The sequence below is a fragment of the Terrapene carolina genome, unplaced genomic scaffold (genome assembly GCF_002925995.2).
Source record: "Terrapene carolina triunguis isolate 2854851 unplaced genomic scaffold, T_m_triunguis-2.0 Scaffold62, whole genome shotgun sequence".
NCBI classification, from domain to species: domain Eukaryota; kingdom Metazoa; phylum Chordata; order Testudines; family Emydidae; genus Terrapene; species Terrapene triunguis.
This window is the reverse complement of record NW_020664413.1, coordinates 43,129,774-43,144,028: the sequence shown is the minus strand read 5'-3', so window position 1 is coordinate 43,144,028 and position 14,255 is coordinate 43,129,774. Positions and strand designations below refer to the sequence as shown.

At 36.3% G+C, this 14,255-nt stretch overlaps 1 protein-coding gene across 3 annotated transcripts in view; it reads left to right on the top strand.

Annotated features, from left to right (window-relative positions):
* The window catches only part of CWC22 (CWC22 spliceosome associated protein homolog), a 52,801-nt gene extending 38,842 nt beyond the window's left edge, over positions 1–13,959 (top strand). For all 3 annotated transcript variants that reach the window (XM_024204028.2, XM_024204027.2, XM_024204026.2), the window contains 6 exons: positions 2,337–2,414; positions 3,717–3,869; positions 4,187–4,314; positions 5,255–5,356; positions 5,457–5,653; positions 11,068–13,959. In XM_024204028.2, the coding sequence (XP_024059796.1) occupies positions 2,337–2,414; positions 3,717–3,869; positions 4,187–4,314; positions 5,255–5,356; positions 5,457–5,653; positions 11,068–11,660 (1,251 nt within the window). In that variant the 3' untranslated portion in view covers positions 11,661–13,959. The remainder of the gene's footprint in view (positions 1–2,336; positions 2,415–3,716; positions 3,870–4,186; positions 4,315–5,254; positions 5,357–5,456; positions 5,654–11,067) is intronic.
* The last annotated feature ends 296 nt before the right edge of the window (positions 13,960–14,255 follow it).

The following is a 14,255-nucleotide window of genomic DNA, read 5'->3' as shown; positions in this document are numbered from 1 at the left end:
GTATTTGGGAACTACTATCATTATTTTGTTGTTGTTGTTTTGTTTTGTTAATGAATTAAATCTTATGGGAAAATAAAATAATGTTAACTAAATTGAACAAAGTGCAGTGTTGTTAAATGCACTGTCCATTTATATGAAAATGTTTGCTTCTGTTGTCTTAATATTAATTATTCTTTATAAATGGTTTTTAAGTTGCTGCTACAGGGGCAGATTGTGGACCCGTTTACACAGTTGTGCAAGGGAGTAAGGAGGTATAAGGTGTCCCCATACGCCTGTATGACAGCTACCCAGATAGCAATGCAGAGAGGAAAGAAGCTATATCCCATTCCCCCATCTCACTTCTGCACAAGTGTACCTTCCCTAGTGGAGCAGAGGGAAACTGGAAAGCAGATTGTGACTCTAGGCTGTCTACAGTATCACTTCTGTCGGTATAATTTATGTCGCTCAGGGGCACCTATGTCAGCTCAACATAAATTACGCTGACATAAGCGCCGGCGTGGACAGCACTATGTCTACGGGAGAGCTTCTCCTACCAACATAGCTACTGCTGCTCATTGGGGTGGACTAATTATGTTGGCAGGAGAGCTCTCTCCCGTCGGCCTAGAACAGCTAGACTAGAAATCTTAGAGCTGCACAGCTGAAAGCTCTCTAGCATAGACACAGTCTCAGAGTCATGATCTCCTGGTCTGCTCCAAGAGGCAATGCAACAAGGCGCTCCCCTTGTTAGGGCTTGTGGCAAATTCATGATTGAGCCTTATCATTTGATATAGCTTTTCTTGGTGTACAGTAATTAAAATGTAAGAAATTTCTGATTTGAGATGAGGGAAGTCCAGATAAAAAAATTGTATGTTTCAAAGTGATTTTATCTGTAAGGTAACTTAACTTACACTTGTTAATCAATTCTTCTTCTAAATTATTTTACTTGTAAAATTCTTCAAGAACTTCATCTTTCAATGATGCCAGAAAGTTCTCTACATAGCAGAATAGAATGTGCATAAAATATCTAAACTGGAACTGTCAAGTAAAGTGTCATTTAAAAAAAAGCCTTATACTACATTTTGACAGTTAAACATAAAAGAATTAGAGAAACAAATGTACTTTTCAACATTTATGTGGTGTCTTTTTAGTTTTAATGAACTAGCCCAGATCTTATATTTGGTTTTCTGGCATTGAAAAGAAACTTAACAGAAGCAACAACAACAAAACAAAAACAAAAAAAATTCCAAACCTATTTTAATTGTTGGAGTTTTTTTAGTTCTTTTTGATTTATGTTCCTATTGGGCCTTACTAAACCCTAAATTTTGTATCTGAATTACTGAACAGTCCCTTAATTGTAATACAAAAAGGGAATAATTTTAGCCATTATTTGGATTAGATTTTTGTGGTTTAGAGTAGACATGAATGTGAATGAGAGAGTAATTTAGGCCCCAATCCTGCAGAGATTTTTGGCATGGTCTACATTTGAAAGTTATAGCAGCAGCATCGGAGTGTGAAAAAAACACACCCCTGCCTAACATAGCTGTGCTGATATGAATGTTTCTCCCCCTTCCACCCCTCTCCCCCCCATAGATGTAGCTATATCAACAGAAGAGTGCTTCTGTCAATGTAGCTAATGTAGTTTGTGGAGGTGGTCTTCCTACACTGGCAGAAAAAACCCTTTTGTCGGTTAGGCTGCATTTATGTTATGGGGTTATGCCAGCATAACTCTGCTAGTGTAGCCTCTGTAGTGTAAATGTACCGATTCACTTATGCTTAACTTTGCACAGGACTAGTCCTAAAGAAGTCCCTACTCACAAATGTAAAGTTAAGCACATGCATAAGTCTCTCTGTAGAATCAACACCTTAAGTTCTGATCTTGAGACCACAGAGCACTCTCAACTGCCATTTACTCAAGGAATTTCACATTTACGCTTGGCTTTATCATTCACTTTCTATGACCCTTTTCTTATTGCATAAAGGTATCAGTGCTTTAAAAGTGGTTTCCCTTTTTACAGCGCATTGTCTTTTTAATCTTGCAGTTAAATCATAATGTTGAATTTGTGGTGACATTTCTTTAGTAAAACTACAGGATTATAATTTCCCTACAGATCTGGGCAGGTGGAGAAGTTTGGATAGAGAAAGTTAATAGCCAAGCCCCAAATACCTTCCAAAATAGTGGAAATACAGAAAACTACTGAAATTGACCCCTCCGACCTTTCTTTAGAAAAAATTTAAGTTCTTGTTTCAAAGATGGCATCCATGTGAAAATCATTCTTTAATATTTTTGCATTTATGGAGTTGATTTCTACTACTACAGAGAATTTATGTCGAGGAATTTTTGTGTTATCTTAAAACAGAAAGAACTCTGCAACATGATCCTTGACTGCTGTGCTCAACAAAGAACATATGAGAAATTCTTTGGTTTACTGGCAGGGGTGAGTTCCACTTTCAGACTTCAAATTTTACAGCAAGAAACATACGCTTCATTTAATATGGCAGTAAAAGTTTTCATATAAGCATCTGATATTTTACGATAAATACGTCAATTACGTGTGGCTCTTTTGTTTTGAAGTTGGTTATATGAGCTGAGGTGGTTGGATTATCTATTAGATGGTAATAAGCATTCACAGTAAATGCAGAATGGGAGCACACTTTTTCCCTGTTTTTTCTTTAATGTTCCTATCTTGTAGAAGGATAGTCCAGTGGCCAATGCATAGCAGTAACAGTAATGGCACTACGTAAGTGCAAAGTACTATGCTTTGTTATAAACAATTTTCTTGCAGGAGCAGGAAAGATGGTATTTTGGAGTTCTCCTTTGTTTCTCCACTTCATTATGGTTGCTTAGTTAATTTAGCAAATTAGGATGACTTGACTCATTCCTGCACCACTCTCTCACTAAAAGAAACAAATCTGGTTTTCTTCTTCTTCTTCTTGTCTGTGTGTATGTAATTTGTTACAATTATTTATTAAGTAGCAGTTTTTCTTTTACTCCACCTGTAATCTCAGTATAGCTGACTCTAATAAAGATTACATAAGTAAAACTTTTCATGTTCTTTCAAGGTTACTTACAGTACAGAAGTTTCATTAATTTCTAGACTATCAGATTTCAGAAAATGTTACAGCTGATGTAGCTGTGCACAAAGGACCATATTTCCTTTTTCTATTACTCACCTAGTACTAACAATTACCTTATAATTTGCTAGTAACCGGTTATAAGAAAGCACTTGGTTCCATAATAATCCTGGATGTTGAAATTTACAGAGTAAATTTACAGCACTTTATTACAGATCGTCACTGAAAAATATTTCAACATTCAGGATTATTATGGAACCAAGTGTGTTTTTTATATTTCTTGGAATTGCTGTTTCTGCCTGAAATGTCTTGACACTAACTATGCTCCTTTCTGCTTCTCTAGTTTCAAATAAACTTGCAATGATGCAATTAAAAATATTATGTCCTGTGGTATTGTATTAAGGGGTCCCACCAGGTGAGAATATTAGAAACAAGATGTTGCAAGGTAGAAGAAATTACCTTATCTAGTAACATGTCAAAATTGGTAATTATTGTTTCATAATGCAAGATTAGTTTCCTCTGGGAAACTGCTGGAGGTAATAAATTGATCTTTATATTCCATTTAAAGGTATTTTTTCCTTTCCTTTTAAAAGGAAAGACTTGTATAAAATGTTTAGTTCTAAATGTATTTTTGTTTAATGTTCTATTTAATCTGGTTATTTCAGCGTTTCTGCATGTTAAAAAAAGAATACATGGAATCCTTTGAAGCTATTTTCAAAGAACAGTATGATACTATCCACCGTTTGGAAACAAACAAATTGAGAAATGTAGCCAAGATGTTTGCTCATCTTCTGTACACAGATTCACTTCCCTGGAGTGTAAGTAGAAAAGGGCTTTGTTTTAGCTTCTTTCTTCAATAGTTAGTCTGTGGTGCTCAGAAATAAATTACAATATATCATGCTTTGTGTCAGGGATACCTTTTTAAGTCTAGGTTTTTAAAGCCTACTAAGACTGTCTGATTTTAAAAAAAGCAAAATGTGTTATTTTAATTGATATTCTTACGAATTATATTGCTATAGTGTTGGGATGAAAGATGCTATTTTATATAGGGGCCAAAGGATGAGCTTGATCTTCTAAAAATAAAAATAGAACCGGGTGTGTGTATTTAACCTGTGTTTTTTCTTAACATTTTCAGGTCCTTGAATGTATAATATTGAGTGAAGAAACTACTACATCGTCCAGTAGAATTTTTGTCAAAATATTCTTCCAGGAACTTAGTGAATATATGGGACTTCCTAATCTTAATGCAAGATTAAAGGATGAGTAAGTTGAATTTTTACTCTGAGCGTTGTCCTTTGAATGCTTTCACCCTGTAAGAATACATACAGACTCTCCATTTTCAAGTGAAAGTTTTTACTAAATGAAAATACATAACAAATTATGGCCCCAATTCTGTAAAGACGAGTGTGTGCACATTGATGTCGGTGTACATGCTGTGACTAGTCAAAGTTAAACATGCATAAATATTTGCAGGATCAGGGCCTGTATCTTTTTGGTTTTTGTTCCACTGCTGTTTCAACTTGAATAGTAACTTCCCGAGCTGAATCACATTTATTTGTATACATCAGCATCATTCCTGAAGGGTGTGGGGCAGAATAGTCTTTTTTTGGGGGGGGGGGGGCAGAGCGTGAAAGAGACCTCAAAAATATTAACTTTGTATTTTTATAAGATTAATTTTAAGCACAACAAAAGTAAAACATTCTCTTATGTGTGTGTTCCAGTACTTACACAACAGTGAGGATCCTTCCAATTGTTCAGGTTATTTCTTGAGGATCTAAGGCTTACTCCTTTTCAGGAGCTATTATCCTGTATGATGGTAAATTAAACAGGCACTCAAAACTCATTGAAGCCCAAACTTTGACCTACTTTAGGACCCAGTTCAATGGAATTTCTACATGGAGAGCTGCTACAGAATCAGGCTCTTAAAGTTATCATAATCTGACAGGGAAAGGCTGTCTTTTTTTTATAAAACCACCACAGGCTTATGAAGACATTTTAAAATTCTGCTAAAGGAACACTTACTTTGCTGGACCCACAAAAGCATTGTTTTTTTCATCCATTGCAGTGTCCACAAAAAGCAATGCATGAACAAAGACTGTTTTTGTCCTGTGGGATTCTTATGATGTATTTTTCAACAAATGCATGTAGAAATTAAGAGTAGTCTGCTGCGTGAGGTTTAACTTCAATGTTTTGTTTTTATCAGAACACTGCAACCTTTTTTTGAAGGATTATTGCCTCGGGACAACCCAAGAAACACTCGATTTGCCATCAATTTTTTCACTTCCATTGGTCTTGGAGGACTAACGTAAGAAATCTTTTTTTCTTTTTTGGTCTTAATCCTGATTTGACATTGCTTGACTTTCTGTTTAAGGATTGACATTGTTTGTTTTTTTGTTGCTAATTAGGGATGAATTACGGGAACATCTGAAAAATGCACCAAAGATGATCATGACACAGAAACAAGATGTTGAGTCATCAGATAGCTCATCATCTTCCTCAGAGTCTGACTCCTCAGATTCCAATTCTGGCAGCAGTAATAGTAGCTCGGGATCATCTAGTGGCAGTGACTCCTCTTCTAGCAGTGGCCATAGCAGTGACTCAGGTATTAAACAACATCTCTCATTTATCTCATTCTCTCTTTACTGTGTGCACTGATACACTTACCACGAGGAAATAGCAATAGTTGATATTTAATTATTTATTGCTAAATCTGTACTTTAAAAATTCCTATCCGTAATTTTGATAAAATTCTGGAAATCTTAGAAGAAAAGAAATTGCTTTCAGTCCATACATGGTGACAGGTTTCAGAGTGGTAGCCATATTAGTCTGTATCAGCCAAAACAACAAGGAGTCCTTGTGGCACCTTAGGGCTGGTCTACACCCAGCCGCTAGTTCGGCGGCTGGGGATCGAAGTTCTGGGTTCGACTTATCGCGTCTGGTCTGGACGCGATAAGTCGAACCAGGAAGTGCTCGCCGTCGACTGCGGTACTCCAGCTCGGCGAGAGGAGTACCGCGGAGTCGACGGGGAGCCTGCCTGCCGCGTGTGGACCGCGTCTGAACCGCAGTAAGTTCGAACTAAGGTATGTCGACTTCAGCTACGTTATTCACGTAGCTGAAGTTGCGTACCTTACTTCGACTTGGGGGGTTAGTGTAGACCAGGCCTTAGAGACTAACAAATTTATTTGGGCATAAGATTTTGTAGGCTAAAACCTGAGAAGTGGGTTTTAGCCCACGAAAGCTTATGCCCAAATACCTTTGTTAGTCTCTAAGGTGCCATAAGGACTCCTCGTTGTTTTTTAGATCCATAGTAATTTTAATTATAGAAGTTATAACTGTTGAGAGTCCTGTTTCCAGAGAGTGAAAGATGTGTTTTTGAAGAAAGTATTGTATTGGGTGCTGTTTCCTTAAACTGATGCGTCCATTGCATAAAGTTAATATTCAGATTTAATCTAAGACTTCCTGATACTTGTTTATAAATAATGGCCAAGCACCAGTGTCCTTTTTGGTAGGATTATCAGTGAACTGTAAAGGTTAACACACCTGATTTTTTTTTTTTTTATTATTATTATTATTATTTTAGTACAGGCCTGTCTCATGGCTCTTCTTGATCTGTCCATTGGATTCCAATCCTCTTTTTTTTTTTTTTTTTTTTTTTTTTTTTTTTCTTCTTACTTCCCTGTAGCCACAGTTGTGCTATTTCATGTGTCAAACAAGGGATTGCTCAGTTTTCTGCAATTCATTTAGCTTCTTATGCAGGTCTGGGTTCCTGAATCCACTTCCCATTCCTATTGCTCAGAAGAAGTATGGTGCGCTGTTATAATAACCAAGGCTCCTGTCCCTTGAGAATTCTCCAAGAAAGATGAAACTTTGGCTGACAATTTGTTATGCAAGAATTTCATGTATTATAATTAGTATTTTTAATAAGATTATCTTGCTGATGTAAAATCTGATTTTTGACATGAAGTATAATAAACATTGTTAACCTAAAATATATCTGCTATTCTAATTTAGAGCATTTAGTCTTATATAGTGTGGAGGGAGAGCAGATGATAGCACAGCATGAACTGCTGTAGTTAGGAAGCTTGCTGATTCAAAGTTAATTTGATTTATTATGATTTTAGTAGCAAAAAATACTAATAAAATAAATACACAAGCAGTATGAATTACACATGCATTAGAAATGCATTTGTTTTCTGTTGCAAGCTTACTTTACAAAGTCTGAATTGATTGTTTATCACTATAAAGCTGTTGCATTAATGACGACAAAGCACTAGTGGAGGGCACAGTTTAACCGGGTCAGAGAGGCGTAAGTTCAGCAAAGAGCCAGATGGCTTCTGCATAGACAGCTGCAGCTTGGCTGAGCTGCTTGATAGGAACCAGAGAGGTAAGTCCTTAGTGGAAAAACCAACTGATTCTGCAGTCTGTCAATGTGAGCATGCTTTTTTGTAAAAGGACACTCTCTTCTACTATTTTGTCCTTTTCCCATTCAGAAACAGATAAATATATGCATTTTGATAATCTCTGCAGTATGCTTTGATTATGTACACTAGAAGCAGGAATGTGGCAAAAATAATTAAATACAGTGTTAACTATAATAATTCTGTGAGATAATCAGGTTTCTTTTTTGTAACTTTGTATTCCCTAGTAGTTTAAACGTCACAGTTTTGCTAGAAAGCAAAGGCTAATTGTTGGTTGTAACTCAGGTTCTTCACATTTTTGCATCTTTCCATAGATTATAATGAGGACTTCCTAGTAGTATTCTGAAAAGCATTTCCCAGAGGAATGCATTGTCAACTCTCTTACCAGTGTAGTACTGGTCTAGCAATTAAACCTGGCACATAAATGTTGCTAGGTGAAAATCTCTTGCTAAGGAACAATCTAAGAATTTGTGATTCCTGTGCTGATGGAAGCTCTGTGCATATATAATGGGATATGGGCCAGGAATTAAAGAAATTCCATGTTTCTTAGAACAGAAAGGGAGTGAATCAGATTTAAAAACATTTATTCTGGAAAGGGTGTTCTTGGTCTTTAGGTAAATTTCCAGGGTGAACTTTAAAAGAAAATTTAAAATTGCTTCAGCAATATGTTCTGAACATAGAAAGGGAACAGAGAAAGAGGGCACTGAGCACATAACAAATACTGAACTTGTCTTTTACTGTGTCCCCCAATGTCTCCTCTGCCAGCTCAGCTGTGACTCCGTGTTGTCTGTTGGAGCACTAAGCTTGCTCATAGTCAAATAAGTCAGGTTTTTTTTTATCCATTAAACTACTTTACAAAGTCTCTTATTTTTACTTTCCAGTAGAGCTATAATAATGAAAAAGAAACTGTATAAAAAAAAAATATATATTGTAAAATCTGACTTAAGTGACTCCCTATGGGCTGGTTTTAAACATATCAGAGAAGCACCAGCAACCTCTCTCTCCACATCAGAGGTTAGGCAGCTGCTGTAAAATTCAGTTATATGATCTAAAATAAAATGTATTAGTGTCTCCTTGGTAGTTGTGATGCTTTCTAAAGGCAATTAAGCAGAGATAGAGCTGGCCAATGTGACATCGCAATGCTTAGAGTAAAAAGAAATGAAGGTTGTTTTTTAGCTGTGTTCTTTATGGTGGTTTTTACTCTAGGGGATGTTCAGCACATATTGTTGATGTAATGTTTGTATTTTATTTGGAGCTCATCCTTTAAGCCCTTCTTTTAGTGACCAATCAACATAATGACACTATCCATGATTTTGGAAACGTCTACCATGTCTGTTCATTCCATGGAATATAGGGTGACCAGATGTCCCGATTTTATAGGGACAGTCCTGATATTTGGGGCTTTTTTTATATGGGCTCCTATTACCCCCACCCCACCCCCGTCCCAATTTTTCACACTTGCTGTCTGGTTATCCTCAATTGAATACTAAATAGGTTCTGTATTGACAGATATTAGTAGGTTGGGAAAATAAAACTTGTTCCACAGTGGAGATAGACACTAGTCTGTTTGGAAATCTAGATGTTATTTAAAGCTTAGCTTCTCTGTGAGGTAAATGTAGAACCTGGATACCTCTTTTTTGGGTGGGATGCAGAGAAAAAAACTACCCCTTCTAAGTTAGCAACATAATTTACTTTTTTAGCTATATTGTCTTTGCTGCCCTTAAGTAATTATAGCACAAATGATACTAAAAGTGCTATATCCTCACTTCTTAAAACTCTCACTCTGATGCAAAGCCCCAGCAATGTTAATGCAGAATAACAGAATAATATATGCAGGGGAGCTGAACTGTTGATACAAGAGCATATGAGGTCACTTAAGATTTTCTGCATGAAAGTGAGAGTTTGATGAACTTGCCCTCTCTTGTGCATGGAGGAGGAGCAGTGACTGGGGGAATCACTGGAAAAGCTTCTGGGACTGGTCATTCTCTATGGTAGGCTGAAGCTGGTGCCTAGGGTCATTTTGGTGGCTGTAGCCTGTGCCAAGGTGCTGTTGCCCACCAGCTGCAACCACTGTTACATCGTGGAAATGGGTCTCGGAGTAGCTATCATGTTGCTGCAATACTATCCCATAGCTCTGTCATGACTTTCTCCAGTATCCCTTCTCTTTCCCTCAGGATAACTTGAGCAGACTACTGCAGGGACCTCAGCCCCTTTTGGACTGAGAGACTTTTGTGGGAGGAGTATGCTTATGGAAGATGGACAATCTAATTAAGGATAGGGAGTTGGGACTCCTCCTGAGTTCTCTTCCCAGTTCTGGGTAGGAAGTGTGATCTAGCATGTTAGAATAGTGAGCTGGGAGTCAGGATTCCTGGATTCTATATCTGTCTCTGCCACTGACTCTGTGTATGAACCTGGGGATCTGTGCAATGGTCCTGCTCTCTCCAGTCACCCTGACAGCTTGCATTGCTCTAACCATTGTAATAAATCCTCGTGCTGTACGTATGGGCACAGTGGGGTCCCCAACAGAGATGGAACCCAGATCTGTCCGCTCCAAAAATGCAAGCCTTTAATACAGGGAGGCGAAGGAGAATCATGGTATGTCATCAAGGCTTTTATCCTCTCTGTGGGTGGCAGCCACATCTGCACAGTTTTGGCTATAACTCCGTACTCTTGCTTCTCCTATGTTCCTTAGCCATTTAACGCACACAATTTTGTTTAATGATTGGTAAGGTTTCATCAGAACATTCCCATCACACTCATAAACTTAAAATAAGGGAAATATGATGCTAAGGGAAACTAATTGTGACACTTACATTTCTTGAATCAACAGATTGGCAGATCTGACTGTTGAATTCCCTGTATTTGGGAAGTTACTTTGCCTTAACAATGCTGAGGTTTCTCGTAAGGTTGTGTTAGAGTGAGCATTTCATGAAGTTGGAATATGTATTTCTTTTTGTTATCTGTTGGAGATGCAAATGGAAGCCTTATGTTGGATGGAGTGTGGTATTGACAGCACTTAGGCAATATAAAATGGGAAGGAATGCAGAAGACTCCCTTTATTTCCAAGCTTTTAAAATTGTGGATGGATGCAGTGTGTCAAGATGCAACCTTACTGTCACTAAATGAAGTTGTTGTTGTTGTTTTTGTAGTAATAAAACAAGTGGACGTATAGGCCAGCAACAAAACCTAGAAAATGAGGAATAAAATATGGGGAAATCTTGGGAGTGATGGCCAGTTTACCAAATTTCTTTTTCCTTAGATTTCCTTTAGAGAATTTATTTATTTATTTATTTATTTATTTATTAAACAAAAAACCTGTTTTAGACTGCCATTTAAAAATAAGTCATTTCTCTTCAATTAATAGAGCATGGGCAGATTTTCCCAGCATGTTTTGGAGAGACTCACATGAGGGAAAGAAATACAAAACTCTAAGCTCATTATTTTGAACCCTGTGGCAAGATAAGCATTTAAGAATATAAAATTTTGGCAAAACATTTCTCTCAAAACTTTCTATATAATATAACATTCGAATTATGCATAATTAATGACACTGAATAAATTAAAAAATAGTTAACTCTCATGTATGCTGTACTTTCAGATGCTGCTAAAGTAAAAAGGAAGAAGATGCAAAAGAAAAATAAAGCACTGGATAAAGTTGCCAGGAAAAAACAAGGGAGTAAAAAGAAACTACTTGAAAAGAAAATAGAAAGGAGACAGCAGGAAGATAGATATGATATTGAGAGAAATTCAGAAAGAAATGCTGACAGAAATTTGAGAGATCCAAATAGGAGAGATGATCTATCTAAATATCCCTATGACAGAGATGATGCCGCTGACAGGAACAGTTACCGGAGTGGAAAGGACAGGTATCATGAAAGAAATATGGATTTAGAAAATAAACACGGTTATTCCAAAAAGAAGAAAGCAGAGAGAACTTCTTCTTTTTCTGATAATGAAAAGGACAAACACTGCACTAAAGACAGTGTACATCACAATAGGAGAAAAGAGAGGTCAAAATCTAGAGAAAGAAACCGTAATAATTCAAGTCCCAGAGAGGAAGAGGAGCAGAATCGATATCGGAATGGTGCAGAGAAATGCCCAGAGAAGTATAGCAGATATTCTGACCAATGTAGAGAATCCAGGAAAAATGAGGACAGACGAAGGGAGAATTCTCCACGTAGGCGAAAATAACACTATGCCACTGAGTTTGAAATAAATGCTTTTCTGTGCAGCTAAAACTGTGTATTTTTAACTCTATTACTGAACTTTCTTTTAAAAAAGGAGCTTTTGTACAAAGTGCAAGTTTGTATTTGTAAGGTTCATTGGCCTTCTTAAGGTTTTCAGTATTGAATCTTTTATAATCACTGTATGTGAAGAACCCTTCTGTTAAATTTCTTCCTTGGAAGAGCATTTACATTTGAGAGAGAGAAAAACAGAAGCTTGCTTATATTTTGTGAATAAAATAGTTAAGATCTCACTGAAATGAATGTTTTTATCAACTTAACTTCAGATGTTTCGTAAATATTGTGTTTGAGTTATAGTATCTGAAAATGCTACTTTTTAGTTTTGTTTAGTAGTTGACAAGCAGAGCAGTCAGATTATTGTACAGAGGTGTGAAATTTCATATTCCTTTATATATAGAACATATGGACATCCTGCATAGTTTATGCTCTTCAGGTGAAAACAGACTAAACAAATTAAGGAGTCTCAAGTATTTGCAGATTACCATTCGGTATAAAAACATGACACTTTCAAAAAGCTGAGCTGAAATATTGTAAAATGTTATGCTATGAGTACAGTTTAAAATGTCAACTGGAACTATGAGTGATGTCTTCCTATTTCGGTGATGCGTCTTCTCAGTGAACTTCAAACCTAAGAGGCAAGGCTCAGATAAGTGTTATGTGAGAATCTATTTTCTTCAGTCTTTTTATAAACATATCAGCGCAGGCAGTGCAGACTGTATAAGTACATAACCAACAATAGAGACCTGTAGTGCATGTTCTTCAATTTAGATTCTCAGTTAAACTTGGAGGCAGATGTGAGCACAGACCTCTTAGTAATCTGATATAATATAAATTATTGGGTTTTTTTCTTAAGACATTAAAAAGTTGCACCTGTAAACATCAGTTTGAAGTTTTAGAAACTTGTTTTTATATTACTTTTTAATCTTTTTACTTCTGGAAGATTTTAGTTTCTTGGACCAGCCTGTCTTAGCTTGCTTATAAAGATATCCCCCACCCCCACTCAATTATTTTTTTCAACCAGTGAGTTTGATTGAAGGTCATACAGCTCTGATCTCTGTCACTATAACACAAGCCTTAGCAGGACCTTACTCAGTAGGCACGGGACTATGTGAAGAAGTGGGTTATGGTACAGAAGATGCTCCAAAATTCCTTCCAGAAGTGCCAACGGGAATAATTAAGTTCACAAAATGTTAGACCAGACCAGAAAAAGTAGTTGTAGAAACAGTTTGTATAAATCTGACAGACCCAAAATAGCTGAGGCAGTTAGATAAATATATTATTAGTCACCTGAGAAATCAAAATAACCTGGTAAATATGGCTGGGTAATGAGTAATACCTAAAGAAATAGAGGGTCCTTTGATATAAGGTGTATGAAGAAATAGTGTAGGTATATACAATGGGAGATTTTTACAAAAGTAACAGTTGAGTCAGTTCTATAGCTTGCCCTCACTGCTATATAAGACTGACTTTTCTCCCTGAACTTTTTTACAGAATGAACTAAAATGCAAATTGCTGAGAATCTGAAAACTTTCATTTTTCAGTATTCAGTCTCAACTTTTCTATTTTATTCCCTGTCATGCCTTGAACTAAGAATCCCACTGAAAAGGTTAATTCTGAAAGAATGCTTGTGACAGAAGAATTCCAATTGGTGGTTGTCCATTGATTTTCTTTACATCATCAACTCTCCACAGTATGCTGTTGAGTCATAATAGCCTTTGATTATAGTTGTGTTGTACAAGCTTATTTACTACCACACCATATTTTTCCAAATTTTGCAATAACGCTTACTCCACTATGTTACGGGTCTGCTAACATTCACATTATAAACTCTTTTACATACTGTGTATCAGTTAATAGAGCCTTGAAAAGGCACTTGAATAAAGGTTAATACATAAAACAAATTTACTCTTTTTTTTTTTTTTTAAATAACTCTCTTTCTGGCATATTTCAAGAAGTACCAGCCTAAATTCTGGTATTGCTATAATTTTTTTTTGACTGTTTTTGCTATCGGCAAAATAATTTGCTAGAGTAACATTAGCTATGGTTGTGATTACATACAGTCTGTATCTGAAATAAAGATGGCTTTTACAAAGAGAAATTCATTGCTATTTAACATAAATGTGAACATTTTACAGTCTCTCTCGCAAAAGATGTATTTTTTTAAGAAGACCCTTTGGCTTCAGTTTTGTTCCAGTTTCTTTTTATGGGAGCATTTTTCATAAATCATTTCTCTACTTTTAAAATAAACAAGCAGCTTTTATTAAACAAAAAAGTGTTCCCATTTTGTGGCGGAGTGCAGCTGGTTCACAGGCGAGCTGGAGCATAACTCATGTGTCAGCTCTTTGGTGTCACCATTTTGTTGCTGGCCTTGAATCAAAGATGGCTATTTCCATTTCACTAGATAAGGAATTGTGTTAACTGCAACTTTAAGCAGGATACCAATCTTACTGTTAAAATTCAGCCCTTATTTCACTATTGGGAGGTTAATACTGTTAAAAACAATAAAACATAACCAATACATGTCTGTTACAATATAATATTT